This window comes from Globicephala melas, chromosome 2, assembly GCF_963455315.2.
Source record: "Globicephala melas chromosome 2, mGloMel1.2, whole genome shotgun sequence".
Classification (NCBI taxonomy): Eukaryota; Metazoa; Chordata; class Mammalia; order Artiodactyla; family Delphinidae; genus Globicephala; species Globicephala melas.
Genome location: NC_083315.2, coordinates 143,381,242 through 143,408,647, shown reverse-complemented (window position 1 = coordinate 143,408,647; position 27,406 = coordinate 143,381,242). Strand labels below are relative to the sequence as shown.

At 41.6% G+C, this 27,406-nt stretch overlaps 2 protein-coding genes across 3 annotated transcripts in view; one reads left to right on the top strand and one right to left on the bottom strand.

Annotated features, from left to right (window-relative positions):
- Positions 1-383: 383 nt before the first annotated feature.
- VTI1B (vesicle transport through interaction with t-SNAREs 1B) lies at positions 384-27,306 on the top strand. Its single transcript, XM_030855320.3, has 6 exons — positions 384-655; positions 14,954-15,012; positions 17,169-17,360; positions 19,563-19,736; positions 21,314-21,375; positions 22,959-27,306. Exons 1-6 carry the CDS (start codon positions 541-543, stop codon positions 23,053-23,055), a joined length of 699 nt encoding a protein of 232 aa, XP_030711180.1. The 5' UTR covers positions 384-540; the 3' UTR covers positions 23,056-27,306.
- ARG2 (arginase 2) overlaps positions 23,239-27,406 on the bottom strand; it is a 43,106-nt gene continuing 38,938 nt past the window's right edge. For both annotated transcript variants that reach the window (XM_030855305.3, XM_030855304.2), the window contains exons 6-8: positions 27,183-27,287; positions 26,077-26,213; positions 23,239-23,721 (exon numbers count right to left, since the gene is read on the bottom strand). In XM_030855305.3, the coding sequence (XP_030711165.1) occupies positions 23,516-23,721; positions 26,077-26,213; positions 27,183-27,287 (448 nt within the window). In that variant the 3' untranslated portion in view covers positions 23,239-23,515. The remainder of the gene's footprint in view (positions 23,722-26,076; positions 26,214-27,182; positions 27,288-27,406) is intronic.

The following is a 27,406-nucleotide window of genomic DNA, read 5'->3' as shown; positions in this document are numbered from 1 at the left end:
ATCATTGCGCGTCAGCGTCACGCTGACGACCGCGACGACGGCAGAACTACCGCCCCCAGCAATGCTTGACTTCCGAGTCTGAGTGTCTTCCGTGCCGAACTACAGCCTCCGGCATGCACTGCAGCGTCCGCCCCTCGCCAGAAGGCGAGGCCTGGGAGAGAGGCGGCCGCGCCGCCGGGCCCGCGGGTTCCCACAGTCCGTTCCGCCGTGGCGCTCTTCCCAACCCCGGACTGACTAATTCCGGAGTTCCGAGACTGCCGCTCGCGCCCGAGCGCCACCGCTCCCTCGGGAGTAGCCCGGGCAGCGCAGCCCGCCCGACTTTCCGTCAGGCTTTGGCGCCCGGCGCGCCGTCAGTGACGGCATGCAGGGGGTGGGCGTTCCGGCTCGGGAGGACCCCGCCGCGGCCCCGGAAGCGCCTCGTCCTGAGCTGCGGTGGTGGCGGTCGCCGGGATGCCTGCGCGGCTGGGCGGCTGACGGCGGAGTAGGAACGGGCCCCGTGCCCGGAATCTCGGGTGCCGCTGCTAGAGAGCGGCCTGCGCCATGGCCAACTCAGCCGCCTCCTCAGAGCATTTCGAGAAACTGCATGAGATCTTCCGCGGTCTCCATGAAGACCTACGAGGGGTGCCGGAGCGGCTCCTGGGGACGGCTGGGACAGGTGAGGCGGAGTCAGGCTGAGCCCAGGAGCACCCAGCTCCGTCAGCTCTGGGAAGAAGAGCTCCCACCCCCTTCCCAGACCCTCCCTCCCTTCTCTCCGTTTCTCATTCTCAGACACGCCCCCTAGGGCTGGCTGGGTCCCGGCGCCCAGGATCTCCCTGCCGCCACTTAGCGTGCTCAGAGATGCACCTCGGAGTGTCATCTTCCTCTTGATCCTCCTGTAGCCTTCAGATTTTTCTCGTTTCATTTTCACTATGGCAAGAAGAGTGTAGGGGACCTAAGCCTGCGATCCGGTATTTGAGTAGAATTGGGTTTTCTTTTGTAGCTCTCTTTTTTTTTTTTAGTTTTTTTTTTTAAATATCTTTATTGGAGTATAATTGCTTTACATTGTTGTGTTAGTTTCTGCTGTGTATTTTGTTTTATACGTTTAACAGTGTTATTCTCAAAGGAGGTCCGTAGTTTTCACCAGATTGGCAGAGGATTTGTAGCACAAAAAGGGTTAAGAACCCAAGGGAATCATAACTTTTGGGGTTGGTAAATAACCAGTCGTGAGGGGGATTGGTCTTTAAAATCAGGATTGTGGTCTTTAGGTGTGGTCCCCTTATGAACTCTCTGCTTAGACTGTCTCTTGCCCCTTGGTTTCAAAATTCAGAGTGCTGCAAGCTTTGCTTGGAGGAGCTAAGAGTTTTCCAGTTGAATCTGTATAGGAAGGTCTCCTATAGCTCTTTGCCTTAAGAAAAATAGATCTTGATGGCAAAGCAGATGAGACTTTTATTGCTTTTACTTAAGTGTCAAAGCTTGAGTGTTTGCTCTGTGTGTTACCCAAGGTCATATGAATTGAATGACTCTGGTGAGAATGAAATTCATACCTTTGTTTAACATTTACTGGGAGAGGCTGCTGCGTGCCAGGCACTGTCCCTAGATGCTGGTAATATTGCACATTACAGTGAAAAGACTTACAAATCTCTGTTCTGATGGGTCGATGATAGTATATAAATATTAAGAGGTGGTGTTAAGGGCAATACAGGAAAATAAAGCAGGGCCAAGGAATGGGGGGGGGGCTCTAATTTTAAGTTGGGTGGCTGTGAAAGGCCTCTTTGAGGAGGTGGCATTTGAGCAGAGACTTGAAGTAAGGGAGTAAGCCACGCAAAAATCTGGGAGAAATGAGTGTCAGGACAGAATAGTACTGCAAATGTCCTTAAGCAGAAATGAGCTTGGTATGTTCTAGGAAGAACAAGAAGGCAGTGTGTTTGGGGTGGAATGAGCAGGGGAGATAGTTAGTGGTAGTAGATGAGGCTTTAAAGAGGTAGGCAGGGTCAGATTGCATATGGGCCCTTGTACACCAGGATGAAAGATTTGCATCTTTTTCTAAATGTAGTGGCTTGCAGTTAAAGGATATAGAACAGGAGAGTGATGGGATCTGATTTACATGGTTGAAAAATAGACCTTCTTTTCAGCCTTGTGTTGAGTTAAATTTTGCAATGTCTATTTCTGTAAGGCTAAATAATGCCAAAGGACATTCTGTTTTGAAAAATAGAAAACTGAGTTAGTTATATTTACTTTTGTCATCTACCTAAACTTCTAATTCCTGCAAAGAGGACACTCAAAAAGGTGTGAATTTCTACCCAAGTGCAAAATACTCTAACACGAGTTGCTGGTAATGCTTTGTTCAATGAGTAAGTAAATAGAATATACAGATATCCACAGGTTATAAGAATTTCAACAACTTTTAGTCTTCTTATTCACTACTTTATTCATACTTCTCAATAAATATTTGTCAAATAAGTTGAATTTAATTAAGCAAACACACCAGGCCTCATCTCTGATTCCTCTTTTTTCTAGGCCTGAGACTACTTCATAGGCTTTCCACCAATGAAGCTTTATTTTCCACCATGAATTATGAAGCACTGAATAATGTACATAATACATCCCTTGCATTTAGCTTATGCTCTGTAACTGAATTCAGTTTTTTCAATAAACATTTATTGAGAATTACGTATCAGTTAGTGTCCTGAGCCCCGAGAAGTTCCAAGAGTTCTTGCCTTAAATGGGAGCAAATTTACAACAAAGTGTGTGATGAGTCCTAAGATAGTTTTGAGACCATGACAGAAAAACCTAACATGGGCGTGGGGGAGCAAGAGGGAAGCTTCACAGAAAGGGGAACTTCTGAGTGTCACGGGTTGAACAGGAGTCTGCCTGAGAGGGGAAATGGGAAGAGGCAACAAAGGAAGAAAAAAATCAAATATTCACAACTATTACTGGAGCTTAAGATATGTGTGGGACCTAGAGGGGTGGGATAGGGAGGGTGCGAGGGAGATGCAAGAGGGAGGGGATATGGGGATACATGTATACATATAGCTGATTCACTTTGTTATACAGCAGAAACTAACACAACACTGTAAAGCAATTATACTCCAATAAAGATGTAAAAAAAAAGATTCTTAATAAAGAGTGGCTGCCACTTTCATTAAAAAAAAAAAGGTATGTGTGGGAGAATAGTAACAGATGAGGAAAGTAAGACACAGCCGGACAGTTAAGGGACCTGAGTGTCACATTAAGACATCGAGACTTGATATGGAGAATCAGTAAAGGACTTCAAATAGCTGACTAATATGGTTAGATTTAATTTTAGAAGGAGAATGCTGGTGGCTGAGTAGAGGATGAAAGAGAGGCACAAGAATCTGTATACCAGGGACCATGTTAGGAGCCTTTATGGCAGTCATCTAGGTAACATGGGACTCTAGAGAGTCCCAAATCCAAGAGGTGATTCTGGACAGAAATTAACCATACTGATTGGACATGAGGAGTGAGGGAGACAGATTCAAGAATGTCTGCATTTTCTCACTTGGTCAGTTGAGTGAATGATAATTTTAAGAAATGTAAGAGTAGAAGCAGGCTTGTTTGGGTTGTGGATGAGAACATCAAGAGTGATTACATAGAATAGAGAACGTATGTCCATTCTAGCCTGACAGATATTTCTTCTCCTACCATTAAAAATAACATTTATGAAGAAGATACATGAGTTGAAAGGCAGGGTATTGTAATATTTAACAGCAAGGATTCTAGAGCCAGACTGCCTGAGTTCATATCCTGGGTCCACCTCTTAATAGCTTGGTGACCTTGAACAACTTACTTTAACATAATTAGTTTCCCTTGCAAAATGGGAATCAGTCATTATATTTACTTCATAGGGATTTTTTGAGGATCAAGCGAGCTAATATATGTAAAGCCCTTAAAATACTGCCTAACAGTAGTAACAGCGATTAGCCATTATTCCTATTATATGGGAAATTGGATATTTTATTTAAATAAAACATAAGAATACCAGCTCTGTATACAACTACCCTTACCTTGCACTACTTTTCCTTTTTTTCTAGAGCACGTATCTTCTAACACACTAGACACTTCACATAGTTTTTTAAATTAATTAATTAATTAATTTATGGCTGTGTTGGGTCTTCGTTGTTGCGTGCAGGCTTTTCTCTAGTTGCGGTGCGTGGGGGCTACTCTGTTGAGGTGCGCGGGCTTCTCATTGCGGTGGTTTCTCTTGTTGCAGAGCATGGGCTCTAGGCACGCGGGCTTCAGTAGTTGTGGCACACAGGCTCAGTAGTTGTGGCGCGCGGGCTTAGTTCCTCCACAGCATGTGGGATCTTCCCGGACCAGGACTGGAACCCATGCCCCCTGCATTGGCAGGCGGATTCTTAACCACTGCGCCACCAGGGAAGCCCAGACACTTTACATATTTATGATATTTATAGTATATTATTTGTCTTCCTTTCAGTAGAGCAGTGGTTTTCAAAGTATGATCCCTGAACCAACAGCATCAGCATCACCTGGAAACTTGTTAGAAATGCACATTCTTGGTTCCCACCCAAGACTTATTGAATCATTAACTGTTTTAACAGTCTATTTTAACAGCCCTCTGGGGGATTTCTGATGCCTGTCAAGTTTGAAGGCCACTGATCTAGGACATAAGCTCATCAACACATGTTGTTTCTTTCTTTCTTTTTTTTTAAATACATGAAGCCTCTTGATTTTTATTTGTGAGCCACCAACTCAGATATTTTTTGTTCGTTTGTTTTGTTTACGTTTTTTTATGGTTTTTTTTGCGGTACGTGGGCCTCTCACTGTTGTGGCCTCTCCCGTTGCTGGCCTCTCCCGTTGCAGTTGCGGAGCACAGGCTCCGGACGCACAGGCTCCGGACGCACAGGCTCAGCGGCCATGGCTCACGGGCCCAGCCGCTCCACGGCATGTGGGATCTTCCCGGACCGGGACACGAACCCTTGTCCCCTGCATCGGTAGGCGGACTCTCAACCACTGTGCCACCAGGGAAGCCCCCAACTCAGATATTTTTCAAATGCTTTATGGACCAAACAGAGCAAATCTGCAGGTGAAATCTGACCTGCCAATTTAATCTTCTGTAGGTATGTTCAACAGGTACTCATTGAATGAATGCTTATGTACGAAACTAATGATTTGAAAATCAAATCATGGTTTTCTATTAATTACATTCCAATTGTAGAGACTACTTTCTCCAGAAGAAAATGTTGGCCTCAGTCCATAAAACACTGCTTAAAATTTTAACATTTACATGAGAATCATTCTTTTGTTAATGGGAAGCATAAGCAAATCTAATTCTAAAAATGACCCCTGAAGAAGTTAGTTAAATGGATTATCAGTTCACTCTTATAGATGCCTTCTCATATGATATTAAAAGGATCACACAGCCAGCATGTATTGGCATTCTTCTTTATTTCTTGTTACTTAAGTAACAAGAAGAAGTTTAAATGTTTAAACTGCTTAATTTGATCCTTTTCATGAAGGCATTTAAAACTGCTATCAGCCATACTGATATCTCTTTGAATTTCTATAGCACATGTTATTTCTTGTCTTTTTGATAATAGCCATTCTAACAGGTGTGAGGGGATATCTCATTGTGTCTTTGATTTGCATCTCCCTGATGATTAGTCAAGTTGAGTATCTTTTCATGTACCTGTTGTCCATTGTATGTCTTCTTTGGAAAAATGTTTATTCACATCCTCTGCTCATTTTATAATTGGATTGTTTGGGTTTTTGCTATTCATTTGTATGAGTTCTTTATATATTGTGGATACTAGCCCCTTATCGGATATATGATTTACAAATATATTCTCCCAGTAAATAAATTTTTTTCATTTTGTTGATAGTTTCCTTTTGCTATCCAGAAGCTTTTTTTTTTTTTTTCAAGCAATGTATTTTCTGGTGTGTGTTTTTTGCCTTTTTTTTTTAATGTAGTTGATTTACAATGTTGTGTTAATTTCTTCTGTACAGCAAAGTGACTCAGCTATACATATATATATTCTTTTTCCTATTCTTTTCCATTATGGTTTGTCACAGGATACTGAATATAGTTCCCTGTGCTATACAGTAGGACCTTGTTGTTTATCCATCCTATATATAACGGTTTGCCTCTGCTAATCCCAAACTTCCATTCCTTCTCTCCCCTACCCCCTCTCTCCCTTGGCAACCACAAGTCTGTTCTCGATATCTGTGAGTCTGTTTTTGTTTGGTTTTGGTTTTGGTTTTGTTTTGGGTTTTTTTTTGGCTGCACCACGTGGCATATAGGATCTTAACCCTTGCTCCCTGCAGTGGAAGCACAGAATCTTAACCATTGGACCACCAGGGAAGTCCCTGTTTTGTTTTGTTTGTTTTTTAGTTAATTTATTTTTGGCTGCATTGGGTCTTCATTGCTGTGCACAGGCTTTCTCTAGTTGCAGCGAGCTAGGGCTACTCTTCGTTGCGGTGCGCGGGCTTCTCATTGCAGTGGCTTCTCTTGTTGTGGAGCACGGGCTCTAGGCACATGGGCTTCAGTAGCTGTGGCTCGCAGGCTCTAGAGCACAGGCTCAGTAGTTTTGTGGAGCATGAGCTTAGTTGCTCTGTGGCATGTGGGATCTTCCTGGACCAGGGCTCAAACCAGTGTCCCCTGCATTAGCAGGAGGATTCTTAACCACTGCACCCCCAGGGAAGTCCCCCTGTTTTTGTTTTGTAGATATGTTGATTTGTATCGTATTTTAGATTCCACATATAAGTGATATCATATGGTATTTCTCTTTCTCTTTCTGACTTACTTCATTTAGTATGATAATCTCTAGGTCCATCCATGTTGCTGCAAATGGCATTTCATTCTTTTTAATGGCTGAGTAATATTCCAATGTTTTATATATATTTATTGATACACACACACACACACACACACACACACCCCACATCCCACATCTTCTTTATCCATTCATGTGTTCATGGACACTTAGGTTGTTTCCATGTCTTGGCTGTTGTGAATAGTGCTGCTGTGAGCATAGGGGTGCGTGTATCTTTTTGAATTATAGTTTTGTCTGGGTATATGCCCAGGAGTAGGATTGCTGTATCATATGGCAACTCTTTTCCATACAGTTTTCCATAGTGGCTGCACCAATTTACATTCCCACCAACAGTGTAAGAGGGTTCCCTTTTCTCCAAACCCTCTCTAGCATTTGTTATTTGTAGACTGTTTAATGATGGCCATTCTGACTGGTGTGAGGTGTTACCTTATTGTAGCTTTGATTTGCATTTCTCTAATAATTAGTGATGTTGAGCATCTTTTCATGTGCCTACTGGCCATCTGTGTATGTCTTCTTTGGAGAAATGTTTATTTAGGTCTTCTGCCCATTTTTTATTGGGTTGTTTGGGGGTTTTTTGTTTTTTCTTTTTCTTTTTTGGGTTTTTTTTTTTTTTTGCGGTACACGGGCCTCTCACTGTTGTGGCCTCTCCCGTTGCGGAGCGCAGGCTCCGGACACGCAGGCTCAGCGGCCATGGCTCACGGGCCCAGCCACTCCGCGGCGTGTGGGATCTTCCCGGACCGGGACACGAACCCACGTCCCCTGCATTGGCAGGCGGACTCCCAACCACTGCGCCACCAGGGAAACCCTGCCCTGGGTTGTTTGTTTTTTTGTCGTTGAATTGTATGAACTGTTTGCATATTTTGGAAATTAAGCCTTTGTTGGTTGCATCGTTTGCAAATATTTTCTCCCATTCTGTGGGTTGTCTTTTCGTTTTGTTTATGGTTCCCTTTGTTGTGCAAAAGTTTGTAAGTTTGATTAGGTTCCATTTGTTTATTTTTGTTTTTATTTCTATTGCCTTGGGAGACTGACCTAAGAAAACATTGGTATAATTTATGCCAGAGCATGTTTTGCCTAGGATCTCTCAGAAGCTTTTAGTTTGATGTAGCCCTGCTAGTTTATTTTTGCTTTTGTTGCTTTTACTTTTGGTGCCAAATCCAAAATATCATTGTCAACATTCACGTCTTTAATCCTTTTTGAGTTAATTTTTGTATATAGTGTAAAGATAGTGGCCCAGTTTCATTCTTTTGCATGTGACTGTCAAATGTTTCCCAACACCATTTATTGAAGAGACTGTCCTTTTCCGTGAGGGAACAGGAAACAAATATTTCTCTCTCTCCTGGCACAGAGCTTCTAAAACCCTTGTAATTTCTGGGAGCATCTTTTATTCAGTGAGGCTGCTCTGGGTGGGCTCCTAGGTGGCTTCTGGATGGGAGCTGGTTACCAGAAAGACCAACCCATGATTAGAAGCTTGGATTTTCAGTCCTGCTCCACACTTCTCTGGAGACAGGAAAGGGGCTTCAAATGGAATTAATAATTAACCATGTCTATGTGAGGGAGCCTCCATAAAATTTCAGTAGTATGGGGCTCAGAGAGCTTCCAGGTGGTTGAACATATCCACACTGGGAGGGTGGTGCACCTCAACTCTGCGGGGACAGAAGGTCCTGCGGGACAGAACAGGAGGGGAAAGAGACCCTCCAAGACCTAGCCCTATGTCTCTCTTCATCTGGCTTTTCATCTGTATCCTTTATCATGTCCTTTAATAAACTGGTAAACCTAAGTAAGTGTTTCTCTGAGTTTTGTGAGCCTTTCTACCATATTAATTGAATCTGAGGAGGGGGTCATGGGAACCTCCAGTTTGTAACCAAATTGGACAGAAGTTGTGGGTAACCTGAGGACCTACTACTTGCAATTGGCATCTGAGGTGGTGGTGGGGCCAGTCTTGTGGGACTGAGCCCTGAACCTCTGGAATCTGATACTGTCTCTGGGTAGATAGCGTCAGAATTGAGTCGAATTGCAGGACACCCAGCTGGTGTCTCAGAGAATTGCTGCTGTGGGGAAAAAACCCATACATTGGGAGACCAAAAGTGAAGTGTTCTTTGTGAGTAGTAAAGGAGACACACGGGAAACAAACAACAGGAGGAAGGACTAAGTTTTTTCCTATACAGGAGAGAAAGATAGGAGGGAGAAAGACTGGGTTTTTCCTAATACATTTCCCCATTGTATATTCTGGGCTCCTTTGTTGTAAGTGAATTGACCATATATGTGTGGACTTACTTCTGGGCTCTCTTTTCCATTCCATTGAGCTTTGAATCTGTTTTTATGCCAGTACCATACTGTTTTCATTATTATAGCTTTGTAATATACAGTTGACCCTGGGTGCCAACCCTCTGCGCAGCTGAAAATCTGAGTGTAACTTGTTGGCCCTCCTATCCAAGTTTCCTCACTATCTGCAGATTCAGCCAACCACAGGTTATGTGGTACTGTAGTATTTACTATTGAAAAAAATCTGTGTATAAGTGGACCCGCTCAGTTCAAACCCTTGTTGTTCAAGGGTCAGCTGTAGTTTGAAATCAGAAAGCATGATGCCTCCAGCTTTGTTGTTCTTTTTCAAGATTGCTTTGGCTAATTGGGGTCTTTTGTGGTTACCTAAAAATTTTTGGATTGTTTGTTCTATTTCTATAGAAAATGCCATTCAGTTTGCTATTATTTTGTTGAGGATTTTTGCATCTGTGTTCACCAGGGATATTGGCCTATATTTTTTTTGTGGTGTTCTTCGCTGGTTTTGGTATCAGTGTAGTGCTGGCCTCTTAAAAAACTTTGGAAGTGTTCCCTCTTCTATCATAAGCTCTATATTTTGTCTGTTTGGTTAATTATGTATCCTAAGCACCTAGAGCAGTGCCTAGTACATACTAGGTGCTCTATAAATATTTGTTGAATGATTGTATAAATACTGTGAATTGTTGGGAAGAAAATAGTAATAATATATGATTGGTTATAAAAACTCAGTGTGATTTTATTTCTATTCTGCCATGTTTTCCACAGTTTCACCACTTTTAAAATCTATCTATCTATCTATATACCTATTTAAAAAAGGGATAGGATAACAGACACAATGTGTCCTACTTTAGGAATTTTGTATGACAGTGACAATCCATTAGCATATGTGATAATTATTAATCCATATAATATTACATTAAGTACCTACAACCATAATTTCTAGTCTTAGCTTTGCAGCATATGAAGATGTCTCTCCAAATACCTCAGACTGCTATAAATTCTTATCCAATTAATAGAGTAAGTACCTATAGTCATGACTTTTAGTTTTAGTTTTGTAGCACCTGAAGGCACATTATTTTTTTTTGAAGGCACATTATTAATGAACATTATAAAATTATTGAAAGTTTTTCATTTTAATTCACTTAAATTTCAGTATCTATACGTGAGACTCCATTATTTTAGAAACCAGAAAAAATAATAACTATGAAGGACCATATGTAGCAGGTTGGTAAACACAATTACTCACTAACTGCAGAATTTTAATTTTTCCAACACTCTTCATATTCTTTGGTGAATTTTGTTTTTGCTTAGTTTTTCCTACCTAGGAATTTACTTTTAAAAAACAGTGGTAGTTACTATTTATTGAACCCTTAATATGCTTGGCATTTGTTATGTGTTTGTTATGTGTATTGTCTCTTTTAACTCTTTCAGACAACTGTATGAGGTCAGTACCGTTATATTTATTTATAGTTGAGGAAACAGGCTTAGAGAGGATCAGGTAACCATGTGGTCTACAAAGAGGATGTAGGTCCTAGAAATGCCACAATGGGGCGCCAAAAACATTAATCACAGATTTTAAAGATCCTGGTGAAACTGAAGTTATTTCCACAGTTCTGATGGACCAAGGTTAGTCATTCTTGGGCTGGCAATTCAAATAGCCTATAAGAAAGAGAGGCTGCCACCTTGGTCGAACATGAGGTAGGTTTCCTCTAGCACTTTCAGAGCTGGGTGTTTCCATTTTATTCCATGTCCGGGGCATTGTGCGGCCATCCACCCAGTTTACCAAACATTCAGCTTCAGAGTGAGTCAGTCACAGGTGAAGGGTTTGGGAAGGCATGTGAGGTAGGGGATAGTGTTATTTGGAGTAGCTCACTCTTGTTTCTGGTGTCTGTTCTACCCAGTATCAGTCCTGTTGTTTTGTAGTTGATTGTAGTGTTAATTCTAACTCCATAAAAAATTAAGAGGTTAAGAGGTTTGAACATATTATACCTGTATACCTGGGAGCACGAAAATGCCCCTCAACACTATAGTGTACAGAAGCACTGGGTTGGGAGTCAGGAGACTTGCATTCTGGAACTAGTGTTGCTACACATCTACTCCTTCTGTGGCCTTGGGGAAGACAGTTTCTGCAGGCTCTAATTTCCTCAACTGCTAAATGAGAAGGTTAGACTAGATGATCTCTGAGGTCCATCTCAGCTCTTATATTCATTGATTTCACAATTCTGAGTCTAAAGCATAAAGGAACAGCTATTAATACCTCTCAGTTGGGTAGGGGTTTAACCTCTTGAACCTTTAAAAGTGTATAAGTTGTAGAGCACTCCTAGTAGAATGCATGCCTTATGAAATTAGATAGAGAGCAGAGTATTCCAAAAAGACTGAGAATAACAGAATCATGCAGGGAAGTTAGTGAAAGGATCAAGATTCTGTGTGCTGCCTCCTTCCCCCCCACCCCCACACTCTTATTTATGTAGCTACTTTCTTTGAGTCATTCTTAGGAATGCAGATTTTCATGTCTTTTAACAAAGAAAGAATAAAGGAGGAAAATTTATGACTAATAGAGATGTAGAAAAATCTAGGACGGGAATGCACTTAGAGAATACTGTCATCTTGGATCAGAAGTGAGTGTGCTTGAGTTTGGAGATGTGCCTATTCAGAGGAGTGACGACACTCAACACTTTAGTGAATGCTTGTTACAAAATAATATGATAGCTCTCCATGGAAGTGGCCATTCTTGACTGCAGATATTATTTCACTGCTGATAGCTGAAAACGCAGACTACTCAAGGATAATAACAGCTGCTTTGGCACTTATTTCAGTTACATCATGGTTAGTCAAGAAGTAGGCCCTTTGCCAGGGCTGAACTTTCTCCTATTTTTTTTTTTTTTTAAACAAAAAACCCTGGGTTTTGGGCTTCCCTGGTGGCGCAGTGGTTGAGGGTCCGCCTGCCAATGCAGGGGACACGGGTTCGTGCCCCGGTCCGGGAAGATCCCATGTGCCCGGAGCGGCTGGGCCCGTGAGCCATGGCCACTGAGCCTGTGCATCCGAAGCCTGTGCTCCACAAGGGGAGGGGCCGCAGCAGTGAGAGGCCTGCTTACCGCAAAAACAAAACAAAACAAAAACCCTGGGTTTTGTGAGTGGTGTGTAGTGAGAAATAGTTTACCTGGAGTACCTATTTAGGGAATGTCACATGACAACGAAGGCAGCTTAGTAAAGGGTGCATTGTCGTTTGCTCTTGTAGGCAATAGCAGTGTCTAAGGAGTACCCTACCAGGTTTAGAGTTCTAGAAGCTATGGGATGTATAAAAGAAAAAGTAAATTTCTCTACTCAGAAGGAGCTTGATCTCAAGTTGAGAATATAGAATATACACAAGCAAAATGATTTATGATCATTTGAAAAGCAGTGGACAGCTGACATGCTAGATGCTGTTGTGATTAACAAAATGTAAATGCATATAAAGCATTACAGTGGTGTTACATCTTACATGGTATTTGGCTTTAAAGTCAAGGTGTGAGATGAAAATCAGGGTAAACAGAATTATCCAAGAAAATCTTAGGACAGCATGTCGAGTACCCACGTGCCATCCCTTTGTAAGCGCAACTCAGCTGTTTTCTTGGCATTGGAAAAGATTGCTCTTTCTTCAGTTGATGGAAGTGCTGGCTTGTATTTAGAAATCACATTGAGCTTTTTAAAAGACCGTGTCCTGGGCTTCCCTGGTGGCGCAGTGGTTGAGAGTCCGCCTGCCGATGCAGGGGACACGGGTTCGTGCCCCAGTGTGGGAAGACCCCACATGCCGCGGAGCGGCTGGGCCCGTGAGCCATGGCCGCTGAGCCTGTGCGTCTGGAGCCTGTGCTCCGCAACAGGAGAGGCCAGAACAGTGAGGGGCCCGCGTACCGGAAAAAAAAAAAAAAAAGACCGTGTCCTTATACATGCTACAGTATGGATGAACCTTGAAGACATTATGGTAAGTGAAATTGTAAGATTCCTCTTATATGAGGTGCCTAGAGTAGTCAGATTCATAGACACAGAAAGTAGAATGGTGGTTACCAGAGTCCAGGGAGAGGGGAAATGGGGAGTTAGTGTTTAATGGGTATGGAGTTTCAGTTTGGGATGATGGAAAGGTTCTAGAGGTGGATAATGGTGATGGTTGCACGACATTGTGGATGTACTTAATGCCCTTTAACTGTATACTTAAAAACAGTCAAAATGGTAAATTTTATGTTATGTATATATTTTACCACAATTAAAGAAAACTATATCCCCAGATTGTGAACATAATTCCAAAAGATGAGTTCAAAAAATATTGTAAGCAATGACAACTTTGTGGTAATAAGTAGATTATTTATAGATTTCCAGGGAGAACATTCATTTGGATGTATACATTAAAAAAAACCCTCATAAATAGGACTAATTTTTGCTTGTTAGATATGCTAATAAGCCCTAATAAGGGCTTCCCTGGTGGCGCAGTGGTAAAGAATCCGCCTGCCAATGTAGAGGACACGGGTTTGAGCCCTGGTCTGGGAGGATCCCACATGCCATGGAGCAACTAAGCCTGTGTGCCACAACTACTGAGACTGTGCTCTAGAGCCTGTGAGCCACAACTACTGAGCCCGCATGCCTAGAGCCCGTGCTCCGCAACAAGAGAAGGCCCGCGCACCGAAGAGTAGCCCCCGCTCGCCGCAACTAGAGAAAAGCCCGCATGCTGCAATGAAGACCCAATGCAGCCAAAAAAAAATTAAAAAAAAAAAAAAAAAAAACTATGCCTGTTAGGTATGATCTACCTCCTCATTTTATAGCCAAGGAAGGAGGTTAGGTCCCAAAGAGATGAAGAGAATTATCCAAGCTTACATGTTGAGTCAGACCCAAAGCTAGAACCAGAACCTAAGCCCCTTTACTCACCAGCACTTCCCCCATACAGATGTTTACCAGGTGACAGCATGCCAGTACTCCCTTCAACATTTTTGCTGTGTCCAAGCACCATTTTACTATAATTAATCATTTTATTTATATGAGTATTTCATGTAAAATGCATTTATTTAATACATAAAATTACTTTAAAAGGAAATTTTATATCACTACCTTAAATGGAAAATCTATAGAACCTATCTAAATGATCAGAAAAAATACAGTGAAGGCAAAACAGTGCTGTTTTAGTTAGATGTTATTGCTTTGAAGCTAAAGCCTGTTCTGTTTTTGTTAAAAGGGGAGATTAGTAATTTTTAGTTGTTAAAGACATACTAGCAGTAAAATGATATGATGCAAAGTACTGAACAAGGAGTGACTTTCCCTGTGTGAGTCAGTGGTATTTTACGTCATTTCCCATACCACTGCCCGTGGGTGTGGCTAAGAAACTTGTGCTGTATACCATGCAGTCTCTCCAGTGAGCAGAGTAGGTGGGTTTTGAATTTGTTTGGAGAACAGCAGTGGATAAGGGTTAATATAGAGATGTGATTTACAGTGGGAGTGAAAATGGGGACAAAGATTTCAGAGAACTAGTATTGTTAAACATTCTTATTGATGAAAGTGTGCCTGGTTCCTGTTAGGATGGGTGAAAAATGACTGACAATGATTGATTTAGACCTGTTGTCTTTCCTAGTAGGGATGCTGTTGGTCTTTGGGGCCAGATCATTGTTATGCAGGACTGTCCATAGCATAGATACTCTTGTTCCCTGGACACTTAATGCCAATGGTAATACCGTCCCTCTCCCTTCCCCCCAGTTACTGTGATAACTAGTTCCCCTATGTTTCTAAATGTCTTTTAGGGGTGATTAAGTACTGTAGTAGTACCCTCAGGAAAGGAATGTGGAGTTTATTCTAAGCAGGGGATATAGCCTCTAGGAATGTTTGGAAGCAGGACTGAGCATTGAAAACTTGTCTGTCTTTTCCAGAAGAGAAGAAGAAGTTGATCAGAGATTTTGATGAAAAGCAACAGGAAGCAAATGAAACGGTGAGAACAAGGAACAAGTCCTTATATCTTCTTCCTGTTTGTTGGTCTTTTCCAGAAGTAATGCTTGTGACCTGATCACAGATTAACTGTTCCTGCCCATTGATCTTGCTTTTGATTATTTCTTACCAAATGAGGCCAGTTGATGGGGCTGGGTGTTGAGGGGCAAACACAAATGGGTAAAGCTTGGAGACTCTCCTGAAATGAGTCTTTGATAATACATTGCTGCTGTAATAAGGACATTCTCATACTTCTGCCTGGGTGGTCTTTTAAAATCTCATTTTAAAAGCTGGCCATTGAGATCAGTTATTCTCCTTTGTTAAACTTACTGTCACACAAAATGGAGCTCAGAGGTGGTTCTAGCCATGTTCCCTTCTGGTTTTGGGGGTTTTTTTTGTTTGTTTGTTTGTTTTGGAGAGTGTTGAATTTTGCATATATGCCAGTGTAGTTTTTATTTTATTATTTATTTATTTATTTATTTTGGGGGCTGCGCCGGGTCTTAGTTTCAGCACGCAGGATCTTTCGTTGTGGTGGGCAGGCTTCTCTCTAGTTGTGGCATGCGGGTTTTTTTTCTCTCTCTAGTAATGGGCTCTGTAGTTGTGGCACGTGGGCTCTGTAGTTTGCAGCACGTGGGCTCTCTAGTTGAGGCGTGCGAGCTCAGTAGTTGTAGTTCGTGGGCCTAGTTGCCCAGCAGCACGTGGGATCTTAGTTCCCTGACCAGGGATCGAACCTGCGTCTCCTGCATTGGAAGACGGATTCTTTACCACACTGGACCACCAGGGAAGTCCCTGTTCCCTTCTGTTTTAAAAGACAGGAGGATTTGGTACCTTCGGCAAGGCATGCATGGACAGGATGAGTTCCCAGTCAGGACCCAAAGCTTGTCAGATGTTGGTCCAGGTTGCTGAGCAGTTTAAGAACTGCTTCTCTCTTAATCTGTGCCTTTTCTTTAACAACAACAAAAAACAAACAAAGAAACAAAAAGCAAGTTTTGCTCTCACCTTTTCGAAGTAAGGGTCCTCTGTTCTCCATATCATTGTGCTCTGGCTTCAGCAAAACCTTTTAGGAGGCTGGAGCTAAAATCCAGGTCCCTGGTAGTACTCCAAAGAAATAGTTGCCCCTAGTATTTGCTACTCCAGAGTAGACTGAAAAATTCTTTTTAAGCCAGAGAACTTCTTTATTGCTTGTTGAAGAACAACTTCCTTATCTCAATGCAGTTCTGAGAAGTTAAGCTTATCTGCATCCTTTTCTCTATTCTGCATCTATTTTAAGAAGGATCAGCCTACCAGACTGTGGAAACTATCTCCTTCATAATGGGAGTACCAGAAACTTTTCTAATACCTGTGTACAGCTGGGCATATCCATGATACCTGTTACAGAGCCAGTCTTCTTTTTCACTTAACATCTTGGTAGCATTTCAAAAACCTTTTAATTAATACCAATTTATTTGTTTGGTGCTTAGATACTTTCTTTCCCTGAACTTAAAAAAATTAACCAGTCCTACTCTGGCCATCCCAGACAGACGGCTTCTTGTAAATTGGGTCTAGGTGTTACAGTTTACTTATCCCAGAAAAATGGGAATGATTTGGACCCCTGGTTATTCTGACATGGAGACAAACAGTTGATTTTCAGAAGGAGGAGGAAGGGAAGAACCTTGATGCCATACCCGTAGCATTTTTAGTACAGTAGATCTCAGAGTGCTTCATGAAAGCACTTGAACCATAACAAGCTAAGAACTTGGTATACTGAAAAGAGAATTTGAAGATTTTTGAATCCTGACTTCTCTTGTTATGTAATCTTGAGCAGGTTTCATCAAGTCTTATATATGAAGTAGAAGTAGTATTTCCTACCTTATTGATCTGTTGTGAGGAATAAATGAGAGAATGCATGTAAAAAATGTTTAATAAGCTATAAGGTACTTGTTAGTTTTCTCACTCATTCATCACATACTTTTTGAAGGCCTGTTCTATGCCTGCTAGGCACTGTGCCAGGCACTAAGAGTAATGAAGTGAACGTGTCACATGTGGTTCCTGCCCTCCTGGACCACATGGTTGAGTATTTATTGACGGTGATCTGTGGTTTGATTAGTCCAAACTAGACGTATTACCCATATGAGAGAGAACAGAAGCAGACCATCTACTCACTACTTTCTGCCTTCCTAGCTGGCAGAGATGGAAGAGGAACTACGTTATGCCCCCCTATCTTTTCGTAACCCTATGATGTCTAAGCTTCGAACCTACCGGAAGGACCTTGCCAAACTCCATCGGGAAGTGAGAAGCACACCTTTGACAGCCACTCCTGGGGGTCGAGGAGACATGAAATATGGTACATATGCTGTAGAGAATGAGCACATGGTAAGCTTCAGCTGTCTTTTCCTTTACTGGTCTGTGGTACAATGATTAACCATATTGTAGAGTATACAGTTCATGTCATCAGTGCATACTTGACTTTTTTTCCACCTTATCCTCTTTCTTGCATCCAATTCCCCTTTTCCCCTTGGGTGCCCACCTCTACTGAATTTAATGCAGATCATTCCAAACAATTTGCTTGTTTAGATTTCTTTGTATCCTTTATGTATAAAACAGTGCTTGGTGTGTAGTGGTGATACACAAGTGTTACCTATTCATATTACATCTGGACTCTGTAGTCTGACTCATTGATCCAGTTTCTTTCTCACATATGCCCCCAAAGTTCAGTTAGGCTTTTAATTTATCAGAGTATTCTTACAAAATTAACCCATGCTTTCCCTTACATTTATATCAGGATGGCCCAACAGCCCAGATACAGTAGAGAAAGCAGGCTGCTTCTTAAAAAGCGGGCTAACACCTTACTTTGTTGTGATAGAAAGTGCGCCAGACTGACTCTCTAGCCTCCAGTATTCTCATTTATAAAATTAGACTGTCTAAGCCGAAAACCTGTATTCTCAAACTGTCTAGAGAACACGGTTAAAGGAATAAAACTTCACAAAGATTAAATTTTATGTGTTACATTTGGGATTATATTCCACACCACAAAGTAGAAATGGCCTGACCAGTAATGTGGGAGAGAAGTGAACAGGGCCCACCAGTGCAGACTGCACGGATGTAGAAAGGCTAATGGCACAATTTTAAACAAATCCTATTTCATGATACATCCTGAATATAGTTTAAGAGATATTCAAATGATACTAGCCTGACATTCCTGATGTCAAAACTAGAGTATTTGAGAATGTTAAATTTTCAAAATTCACTTGTGAAAGGAGGGTGAGAAAAGGCTGGCAAGTAGAGCTTGTTAAAGTGAGGTGAAAGGTGTATAGTGACTTTGGTCATTTGTGACCAAAAAACCCTGAAAACAAAAAGGGGGGAGATAATTCCAAATAATAATTTTGCTTTAAAATTATTAGTTTCAGAAACTATTTAGATATACAAACCACCTGCAGTAGAATTATTGTTCCGAATCTGGGGTTGATCTGTGTGACCTTACTGTCTCTTCCTGCTCTTTCTTAAGCCTAATCAGTTGAAAATCCCCATCTTTTATTTTTAAACCCCCTTTTTCCTGCTGCTTTATAAGCCAATGTAACTGGGATTTATTTCAGCCTCATTCAGTGGTTTCCTCATCCACTTGTTCATATGCCATATATGAACTGAAAAGCCTTCTTGTTGCTTCTGATCTGGGGATGCATCTTTTGCCTTCTTGGTGGTGGGGTCTAGTGCTAATAGTCACCTGCTCAGTAATAGGCCTTGTGAGCCAGCCCCTTTTTGAGTGTGTTCACATGCGTGCTTTGAATAGCTGAGAACTTAGAGCTGCATCCATTTCTGTCAGTGGTTATTTCTGGCCTGACAAAGGCTACTTCTGTCCTTTTGCCTTCTGTGCTTAGGATTATAGGTGGAATAAAACTTGGGTGGAGATTTAGAAATAGGGTGCTTGGGAAATTAGGGCAGCTTTTTTGGCTCCAGATATTACCTTCCCTGAGAGCAAATCACCAGTGCAACAACTTCAGTTTTTGTTTTCTGTGTTTGGCCTAAGGTGAAATTCTTTTGGAGGCTTACCAAGAGTGTAGCCACTTTTTTCCCAGAATGTGGTAGTGTCTCACACTTTTAAATGAGTTCTATATGTGCTGAAAACAAATAGCTTATTCATGGTCCCTCAATCCTCAATACCAATCAGTGGGCATTTTCAGTGAACTAAACTATTTCTAGGGCGGTAGAGTTTAGTTGGTTTGCTCTCTCAAAATTACAGGCTGTATGCATTTTGGGGAAGCTACTGTACCCCACATCAGGGCCATTGCCTCTCAGAAGTTGCTAGTCCAGAAAGCACATGAACCAGTTCAAATTCATCAGGAGCACAGGGAAAATGCTCTGATGTGTTTAATCCTTTTCTTGCCTCACTTAAGTGTAAGAAGCAGTGAATTGGGAGGTATTATGATCCTAGATTGAATCCCAGGTTCTCTTTTAGTTTGATTTGTTAGCATCTTTGGTTGCCTTAAAAGTAATGAAAATTATTGCACACGATATTCCTTCTTATAACTTCATTTATAATGGAAGAAGTATAACATTTCCCTTCCATACTGTTGTCAGAATCGGCTACAGCCTCAAAGGGCATTGCTTCTGCAAGGCACTGACAGCCTGAACCGGGCCACCCAGAGTATTGAGCGTTCTCATCGGATTGCTGCAGAGACTGACCAGATTGGCTCAGAAATCATAGAAGAACTGGGGGAGCAACGTGAACAGTTGGAACGTACCAAGAGTAGAGTAAGTCTGAGTGGATGGGGAGAGGGGCAAGAGTGGGGAAAGTAGGTGGGCCCGTTACACCCCGATGCCTTGCTAGTGCCAGAAGCTACCACAGTTCCAAATTCAGGGTATGACCTTTTAGGTTCTTACTCTTTTCTCTGTCTGTAGTTTGCTTGGCTGAAAGATATCCCTTGGAAGTAATTTTACTTCTAAGATTTAGAAGTCATGGGGGGCGGGTAGGGGGTGGGCTGCAGAAATCCAATTTCTGCATTTATTGAAGATTGTCAAATAAGATTGTAGCCACTCCATCCTTTTACTAGGTCCTGTATTATGAATCAGATTTTCATTTCTCATATGTCTAGTAGAACATCTGCTATTCTTAGGAAAGCTAAGATCTCTTTAAGTAGATGATGCTTTCATGTCATTTAGAGCCAAGGCTATTTTCCACATGTCATAAAATAGTACTACTGACAATTTAGAGAGGTTCAATTCTGGGCTCTAACTCTTTACTGTTACCTAAGGTAAGGGAGATCATTGTGAGAAGAAAACAAATACTCAGGCCAAATGATGATTATACTGTGGTGTCTAATCTACTACACTCTAAGAGGCTCTGGAAAACAATTCATTCCTTCCTTTCTGTACCATCTGCAAAGGAATTTTGAAAATAGTACAACTTGCCAATGGAATGCTGTATTCTTAAGAGCGTGAGGCAGATCCAAACTGAAAAACAGATACTGTGGGCAAGACTTAGATATATGAGAAAATCATCTGAAATCCCCACACTGAGTTATTTTTCCAGCTTAGTAGCTGTAATTCTCCATTCTTAAAATTAAGTCAAAATGATGCCCCCTTCCCTCCTTAGTGAAAATCCACAATAAAGTACCGAATTCAAGTTAAGCTGTAGAGAAGGCAATTTGTTTTACAGATTGTATGTTTTTTTCACTTCTGAACTTAACCAGGTGGATTAGTTGAACTTAAAAGCTGAGAAATGAGCTGAGAGATCAACTTAACAAGGTCGCTGGGGAACAGGAACAGATGGCAGGTGGCATCTGTTGAAATATCCTCCAGCTATATAGATTAGTAACAGGCAACCAAAAGGGAATAAAAAAGGCTTCAAAAAATATTTAATTCCTTTCACAATTCAGTGTGTCTCTTAAAGGGATAAAGAAAAAAGAAAGAACCAGATCCCAAAAATGGTAGTCCACCAGCCTGCAAAAACAAACATTAACTCAAGAGGCTCTTCTGGAGTTTGGCTGATGAAATTCAAATCTTAAGTTGCTCAGTTACGTCAGTTACTGGCAGGTACACTTGAAGACTTTGTTTTGAGTAGTCAAGGTGAAAGATTAGCCCAGTCCCAGAAGTCTCCCCACAGCAACCTTGGGATATAATAATTCCTAGGCCTACTTGATGAGTACTAAAGTATATTATCCTTTCCAGTTTCTTCTGCTTATATGCAGAGGCCATCATTTAAATTGATTTGATTTCTGGGAGTTTTTCAACATATACCCCTTAATGCCCACTGTCAATTTAGGAATGTTCAATTCTATAGTGTGTACTTTCGAAAGAAGGGGGAAATAATTGCTATTTTCTCTTCTCAGCTGGTAAACACAGGTGAAAACTTGAGCAGAAGTCGGAAGATTCTCCGTTCAATGTCCAGAAAGTAAGTTTTAAAAATAGTCACAAGATTAATTTCTCTTAATTCTAATATCTTTCAACCAAGAATGTCAAAGCTTTAAACAGTGACTGGCAAAGGTGCTAATAAAGCAGAAGAAATAAAAAATATCGTATAGTTAAATATCCCAGGACAAAGTCCTTTGTTAAAAGTATATATACTGCTCTGATTTAGAGCAGTGGAAACTTTGTCCATTGGAAGGACTTTTATTTTATTTATTTATTTGGCTGCTTTGGGTCTTAGTTGCAGCACGCAGGCTCTTTGTTGCGGCATGCGGGATGTTTTTTTCGTTACCATGCACGTGCTCAGTAGTTGCGGTGTGTGGGCTTCTCTCTAGTTGTGGTGCACAGGCTCAGTAGTTTCAGCGCGCAGGCTTAGTTGCCCCACAGCATGTGGGATCTTAGTTCCCCGACCAGAGATCGAACCCGCATCCCCTGCATTGAAGACAGATTCTTAACCACTGCACCACCAGGGAAGTCCCTGGAAGGACTTGTAATCCCAGCTTACTTTCCTTAGAGAAGACAGCACATGGGAATAGAGCTTCATATTCCTGGAAATAAATCTGTAAAAACTTAATTAGAAAACTTTTCACTGCTACTGCTTCGTACTTGCTTTTGGCTCTGCTTGCCCTTCATGGGAGTCAACCCCTTATTTGGGAGTTCTGTCTTGTTAGTAGAAGTTGACTTAAAAAAAAAAAAACAAAAAATGTTGAGGTAAGTGCTGACAGCAACAAAACCAGGGGCAGAAAGGAAGTATTGCCACTGAGGCTGAATTTGGGGTAAGTGGGTGTAGGTATGCATGAAACAAACTACAGTCGAGTCATGAAACAAGCAGGAGCGTGGGATTTTCCTAAACGGTGGCAAATTCCTTGTGGAATAGGGGAATACGTTCAATTTAGAGTGATGAGATTTTTTGTGTTAAGAAAAGAGTATAGGAGCTTCAAAAAATTTACTGCCTTTATAAAGGTACCCATAGAGGAAGAAAGTAAAAAGGGCAAGAAGTTCATAAGAGATTGAAAGGCACTACTCAGCTTCTAGTTAGTTACTTATCCTAAAGCAGGAACCCCTCTCCCCACCCGAGCTGGACTTCAGCACTGGAGTGTCTGTCGCCAACCCTTCTCCTAATGTGTGCTCACAGCTGTATTATGTAATCAGTCAGTGCAGCTCTAGATGGTTAGGTAGTGGGTTTGTATTTCTGCTGTTTTGAAATATGATTCAACCTGATTTCAGAAATGGTGTACTTCTTCATATGTATATTTAATATTTTTCGAACTAGCTGCTCATAGAAAAACTATTTTTAAAGTGAAGTACTAACTACCGTTTGAAGACATTGTAGAAAAAACATTTATATGCTTTGGTATCTATTGCCCCAATTTTCAATATTTCTGTGAGGTAGATAGTAATTATTTATAAGTTTCTTTAGCTGGTAATACTAAGTGGCTACGTGATCAAAAATTCAGTCTGCCTCACGGTATCTGGCCTTGGCCCCAGGTCAAACCCCTAAGTATTAAGAATGGAAAGAAATAGGTTATCCAGACTTCTGACTACATCCCACTTTGCTTCTCCTTGTAGAGTGACAACCAACAAGCTGCTACTTTCCATTGTCATCTTACTGGAGCTAGCCATCCTGGGAGGCCTGGTTTATTACAGATTCTTTCGCAAGCACTGAACCTCCTACAGGGAACGGTTTGTGGACCAGGACTGTGACTCTGTGAATGGTGTTAGAGACGTGGAAAAATCTTACTGTTGCTGTGAGCTAACGGTTCGAGAAGGCACTGTGTAGCCAGACTGTGGGAGGAGGGAGGAAGATGGAAAACCACTTAAATGTGAAGGAACAGCAATAAGACCAGTATGATATACCAAGGTAGTAAATGCTGTTTATGAGTTCTTTAAGTTTACATAGTGCTCTAACATATTAATACCCTGTGAGCTTCAAAAAACCAAATACATTTACAGCAGTATTATCGGTCACCAAAATGAAGGGGAAGGAAACTTTACAATTGTGAGAATGCACAAATGTTCTCATTAAGGCAGTACTGACCCAGACGATCATTTAGTATCTGTCACCACAAATGCCTCCCAACTCTGGAATGCCCATTGCGACAGACACGTGTCGCACACAGTATTTCCTAAATTCTTACACGTTCTTCACTTTCCGATTCATCTGGTGAACTAGGAGTAGGAAGTTGGTCATAGACAATGTGCCCTCCCTCCCTTGTCTGCCCAAAACTTGAAGCAATCACATCCACTGCCAGGCTGGCTGTAGCCTTGGCCTCTTCCTCCGACGCAGCCAACCGAGGATTGACTTCCACAAGATCCAGTGCTGAGAGCAACCCTGAAAGAACAAAGTATGACCAAAAAAACTTGCTAGCTGCTACTTTCAGTGAGAGTCGTCCCACCTGGGTAGAACAAGCTAAGGTAAAAAACAAGTTATTTTCTACTATAAAATTATCCACCGTCAGGAAGCCCCTTATTCCTCATTCTCTTGGGCATGAATTTAAGTTAAAAACACTCATATACCAGAGTAGGATTGAAAGAAACCTTTAAGGTAATAAAATCAATTATCCCTGTTCAGTGAACGTAACAGGCATAGCTGACAGGCTTTCCGGTTCGCGTAGGAGCTGGGTTGGGGTGGGGGGTAGGGGGGTGGTAGCAAGAGTTTCCAACCTAGTCGGGAAAATGTGTCATTTCCAGTGTTTCTGGGCCCTCCTAGATGCCTGCCTGTAGTTGCATGAAGAGCAGATCTCTCACATCTCACTAGCCAGAGCACGGTTCCCACTTTTGAACTCTTTTGCTGCATCTGTATCTCTTAAGGCACCATGTGCCCTAAAGTATAGTTATTACTGCATAGCTCACTCTCACCCCTGAGCTCTGAGGGCAGGTTCCACTTCGGACACAGTTTTTAGGTCTCCCATCAGACTAACCCAGCATCTTGCACTTGGTCAAGGGAAGACTTGGTCATACTTTAATTTGAACTCCAGTTACCTTCTGTGACAGTTTGGGAACTTGTGCCAAGGGGTTTGAGATGGGAAGATTAGACCAGAAAAGAATCTATCCAGACCTGCCCTCTACCACCACCCCAGTACATACGTACGTACGTACATACATATATATATACTTCTAGGTATATATAGTTGGTTATTCTGGATGAAGTTAATCTACCTCCTGCAAGAGTCATCTGAAGAAACTAGCACTGGAGAATATAAGTATCCGAATATTTAGGGCGGCCATAAAGCCTGGAAGCAGGGGTGAATATACCTACTGGTTTACCAATATTACATTATAGTACCGATACATGTTATGTTCAGTGCTGTTACGTCCGCTCAGTGTGCCGTCCCTTATTAGCAATGCAGAGTTCAGTGCGCTGTGCAAAACTACAATGAGCAGGTATGTTACTATAGTGTTTCCACCAATCCCTGCCTGCACGTTCATCTGTGTCTGATGGCTTGTGTGTCTGATTTCCACTGACTAAACGTGGACCTTTTCATAGCCCAGAAGTAAATCAAGAGGGCACAAGCTATTAAAAATATATATTACCCATGTTTCTAGACTGTTGCCACCTTGTAAATTAATTTAAGCAAACTGCTTTATCTATCTAGTTGACAGTGTCAGGACAGACAGCCTTTTAGAATAACATTGCAGCAGGGGAGGGAGGGACATGGCATGACCACTGCCCCATCTAAGTGCTAGAGGTTACCAGCCTGTGCTCTAAGTTGTGGTACTGGGAACCAGAATGGAGAATTGAACTTCCAGGTTCACTGGCCAAGGACAATTGACAACATCTACAGTTGTGGGTCTGAGAATAAGGCTATCTTGCCCCTGTCAGATCTGATAGACAAGCATTCTTCCCCTTTCTTTAGTGCCTAAGGCTCTGGTAGGCTCCAGAGCCAGGGAGACCATTTCTCAATTTCCGTATCTATCCCAACTAGTCAAGGGTTTTCTATGGTCCTGAACCTTTCAGTGTGAGGTCTCTATGCTATCTTGACCCTAATTTCACGAGGTAGTATTGAAGTACCATGTGGTAGTTGCTTAAATTTTGCAATGAGAGGTCATTTAAAGTAGCCTTAAAACCAAAAGCTTTCTGACAGAAATGGAAACTGTTTGCAAATGAGTATGAGTTGTGGGATAGTAGCCTCTTGTAGCTACTCTCGATGATCTTGCATTCAGTTTACTCATCTTCCTGTCAGCCATTCATCTTCCAGTATCCCCCTATTACAGGTCCTATCAAACAAGCCCTAGTATAAGACTTACATGAAAGGACCCAAGGTATTGTCCAGCTTTGAAACATCTTCAAGAGAAGCTTTGACTTGACATTCTTAACTCCCAGTGAACCAACCTCTTAGTGTCAGGCTTAAAATTATAGCTATTTGGCCTCGGCTTTCAATCTTAATCTGCCTTTATACAATTCAGATGCAAAGAACTGCATCAGTTTGGCAGTTTATTCTTGTATTTATTACACGTTTAAGTAGACAGACAATTTTTTATTCAGTGTTACCTTGGCATATTTTGTTATAAAGCCAGGTCCAAACATGCCTCTAAATGACTGTCCCTTATTAGCCTGACCACATGACTTATAGCTATAGGCGTTTAAGCAAAAACAGTGTCGGCAGTGACGTAATAGTAGAAAAGATCCCCTGGCAGGCAAGAGGCTTAAGCATATTATGTAGTTAGCAGGTTGATCACTGCTTACCTGTATTGTGTACTTCCTCAGTAATATACATGCCTTCTCGATAGGTCAGTCCCCCTACAACAGGGGTTCCTGTGGCTGGAGCCAGCGTAGGGTCAAATGCATCAATATCGAAACTCAGATGGATTGGCCTTTGTCTTCTTGAAAGGAGTAGAATAAGAATAGTCATTTGGGCTGTACTTGGACATTCGTCCTTCCTACAGTTGCAACTCCTTGATTTTGTTGCTGTTAATCCTAGTACTTTGTTAATATAGCACATTTCCAGATTTCCTATTCTGGAAGCTGTTGAGTATGTTAGATGCCTATGCACCACTTCATAATTTTGCCCTTTGCTCTGTGTGCCTCAGACAGACTAACTCCAATTTGTATTTCTGATTTACCCTGGGCATCAGAGCTCTTACATTAAGAACTATCAACAGAGGGAATTCCTCACTTCCATAGGACATGGGTTCTGACAGATTGTAGTTTAAGTTGGATTGATCTAGGTTACAGTTGCAGTTGCTGTTATACTCTGAGAGAATAACAGCAGCTCTGAACTTAACTCTGAGTTTATGTTTGCAATCTTACCATCTCCTACTTCTAACTTGTTTAGCCCAGGTGTCCAGTGGCTGAAGCTAACATACAGCAAACACCTATACAGTAAATTATTTGCACTTCTTAACAGCTTAAGAAATGGCATACTACCAAGGTGACAGTTAATCACCCAGAAATGAAGACTCGGCACTGGGAAAATGCTCTTAACTAGCATTTGATTAGTATTCATCTCCCATCTTTCTACACTACCAAGATTTGCTTAATATAAAACTTTCAGATGAAGCAGTTGTGAGGCTGGGAAGAAGAGGACAGTTGAATGCTTCTCCTCTCAAAAGGTAAGCATTAAAAATGGAAAGAGAAATTCATAAGAGCTGTTTTCCCTCCCAACCCCAGAAGAAAAATATGACCTATATTTCATATTTTCCCTTTCTGAATTTTTTTATATGTACATGTTTTACTTTTATTTTAAAAGAAAGGTCATTATCCTCAAGAGACAGGCTAAAGTGTACTGCCCACTGAGAATCTGTCCTGTTCCCTTTGGGACCTAGAAGTAGATATCCATTGTAGTTACTTACTTGCCAATCAGCAGATCGAATGTCTGTTCCATGACCTTCTGGATACCAAGTCGATCTATGTCTCTCATGGAAAAGTACTGGATATCATAATTCTTTAAAATAAAACTGGTGACATATAAAGGAAGGAAGCCTTAGTTTAAAGAGCATTTTTAATCAAATGTGGGGGGGCGGGGGGTTGTCTTCATAGTGACTTACAACAGGTTAACGCAAGAAACAACCCATCA

Coding starts and splice junctions, on each gene's coding strand:
- VTI1B (XM_030855320.3), top strand. CDS start 541: ATGGCCAACTCAGCCGCCTCCTCAGAGCATTTCGAGAAACTGCATGAG. Junction 17,361..19,562: donor CTGTAGAGAATGAGCACATG/GTAAGCTTCAGC, acceptor TACTGTTGTCAG/AATCGGCTACAGCCTCAAAG. Junction 19,737..21,313: donor TGGAACGTACCAAGAGTAGA/GTAAGTCTGAGT, acceptor TTCTCTTCTCAG/CTGGTAAACACAGGTGAAAA.